This window comes from Pteropus vampyrus, unplaced genomic scaffold (genome assembly GCF_000151845.1).
Source record: "Pteropus vampyrus isolate Shadow unplaced genomic scaffold, Pvam_2.0 Scaffold5344, whole genome shotgun sequence".
Lineage (NCBI taxonomy): Eukaryota > Metazoa > Chordata > Mammalia > Chiroptera > Pteropodidae > Pteropus > Pteropus vampyrus.
In genome coordinates this window covers 1-2,377 of record NW_011894125.1, presented here as the reverse complement: position 1 = coordinate 2,377, position 2,377 = coordinate 1, and the positions used below count along the sequence as shown (strand labels likewise).

General features: G+C 55.4%; 1 protein-coding gene across 1 annotated transcript in view; it reads right to left on the bottom strand.

The window, feature by feature from the left end:
• Positions 1-885, bottom strand: part of LOC111734762 (N-acetylated-alpha-linked acidic dipeptidase-like protein) — a 6,694-nt gene extending 5,809 nt beyond the window's left edge. Inside the window, exons 1-3 of the mRNA XM_023526765.1 lie at positions 692-885; positions 434-606; positions 228-349 (exon numbers count right to left, since the gene is read on the bottom strand). Coding sequence (XP_023382533.1) covers positions 228-349; positions 434-606; positions 692-885 — 489 coding nt within the window. The remainder of the gene's footprint in view (positions 1-227; positions 350-433; positions 607-691) is intronic.
• Between the last annotated feature and the right edge of the window lie 1,492 nt (positions 886-2,377).

Below are 2,377 nucleotides of genomic sequence, written 5' to 3'. Positions count from 1 at the left end.
TACCCTGTATCAGGCCCGGCCTTGAGCAGAGGCCATTAGCGTTTGTTGAATGACTAGATGATGGGTGAAAGGAGTAGCAATGGAAGTGAGTAAATTCTGGGGGGTGAGGGGCTGAACCCCAGTTGAGGCACTTTTTCTCAACTGCCCCTGGGTCAGAATGGGAGCAGCTGGAGCGGGAGCCAGGGGGAGCTGGGCCATGGCAGTGCAGAGGGGTATTCCAGGCCCACCTGTGGGGTTCCAGAAGGGGCATAGGCAGCATAGGGTGACACCACATCGGGCCCTGCCTGCTCCTCAGTCAGGTTCTCTTCGCTCTGGCGACAGGAGAAGAGGATGTCCCCAGTGGGAGCCACTGTGGAGGGGGAGGGCAGAGTCAGGGCTGGGCCCCACATTTCCCTCGCCCCACAGGCATCTCTGAGCCAGAGCAGGGCCTCACCAACGGCCACGCGGTTAGGCTGCTCCTGGCTGGGGAAGGACAGCAGCACTTCGTACGTGGAGGTCCCAGCCGAGTCCAGGCCTGACTCTGGGTCTCGCCAGCGCTGCAGCAGTAGCTGCACTAGCGCCTCATCCCGGGGGCTGGAGGCCAGGTGTGGCTCCCTGGAGAGTTCTCTGCAGTGTGGGCAGAGGCAGGGGCAGGCCCAGCGTCATGGAGGGCCTCTGGGAAACAGAAGGGACACATAGACAGGCCTCTCACCTAAGAGTCTCGCGGATCCTACTGGCATCCAGCTGTCCCATAACGGTCTCAAGGATCTCCAGGTCCAGGTCCTGGGAGACACTGGGGGCTAGCGGGTCAGCCCCTTTGGGAATGGCAAAGTGTCCCAGGATGATCCCCAGCCCCAAGAGGGCAGCGACCCCCACAACTCCCCCAAGCGCCTTCACCCACTTCATCCTGTGGAGTCTTGGCCAACTGGGGTGTGTTTCCTTATAAATGAGTGTCAGATCTAGATAACCATTACCCTATGGGTGGCCCTGCCCTTTGGCCCCCTGCTATCAGGGGGAGTAAGGGAGTGTCCTTCAGGGAGGGCCAGGAGCTGTTTAAATCACCTCAATTTCTATGTCATTCACCCAGAAGAGACCTCCAGGGGTACTGAGTCCACACAGGGACACTGAGGTCCAGGGAGGGACCAGGTTACATCCAGGGTGTCCCAATAAAACAGAAGCCAAGCCAGGTCTGAAACTCAGAGCCCCCGCGTCCAGAGCAGGGCTGTGCCTACTGCCTACCACCCCAGTCTCCGTCTCCTCCGTGTCGTTCGATCGCCAGCACATGCAATACTGGCTCCTTGAGCAGGTTTTGAGTTCAAATCCCACCCTTCCTAGACATCAGCTGTGTGGCCTTAGACAATTCACTTAGCTTTTCTGAGCTTGTTTTCTTAGCGGTAAAATGGGGATAATAGAACCTATTTCACGAAACTGTGGCGCTATTTTCATTAAACAAGACCACATCTGTAGAAATATCTAGCCCAGTGTCTGGCACATAGTGGGAGCTCAGTACATTTTAGCCAGTTCTGTTTCACCTGACCCCCTAAAATGCGAAGCCTGGAGCTAAAAGAAGAGGAGGACCCAGAAGAATTCTCTGTATCTAGCCTGCTGGGGTCCCAGCTTATGGGAGGAAGTAGAACTCTAGAAGGGAAGGCTGTCGTAGAGGACAGAAAGAAAGCCCACACTTCCTTGGCAAGGTGACTTCCTCTTCCATCCCCTGACCCTGTCTGGAATCTAGTTACCTGTCCATCCATCCATCTACCTATTTGTCCACCACTCGCCCTCATATTCACCCATTCACCATCCATCCGTCCATGTATTCATTTATCCACCCATCTATGCACCAACCCATTTATCCACCCACTCTCCTATCTACCCATCCACTCCCCCTCCCAATCCATCCATTTACTCACTGTCACTTATACCTGCAAGCATCATTCATTCCTTAAGCTCTATGCTAGATCCATGCCAGGCCCTAGGGAAGCAAAGGTGCCCAGGAACTCAAATCCAGCAGAGAGACAGGTTTGCGCTCAACCATGTGGTAAGTGCCCCTATAGAGGGAGGACCGGCGTGTTCCCAATGGGGAGGATGAGAGATTCTGTCTAGGAGGGACCATTGGAGGGGATCTTCCAAGGATGAAAAGGCCATTTGTGCAGATGCCCCAGCACGTGCAAATGCCGGGCGGGAGAGGGAGAGGAGACACCAAGTATTCAGCACAAGTACTGAGCCTCTTCCAGACCTCACAGAGAGCCAGGCAGAGCTGGGAAGGTCCCTGAGGCTCAAGCTGTGATTCCTCCCACCCCTATGTCTATCCTGCCTTGGCACCCAGCCAGGCTGCAGCTTATTGATTAATCCAAAGATGCCTGAAGAGCTGAGGGAGTCCGGTCTTGGTGGACTTACC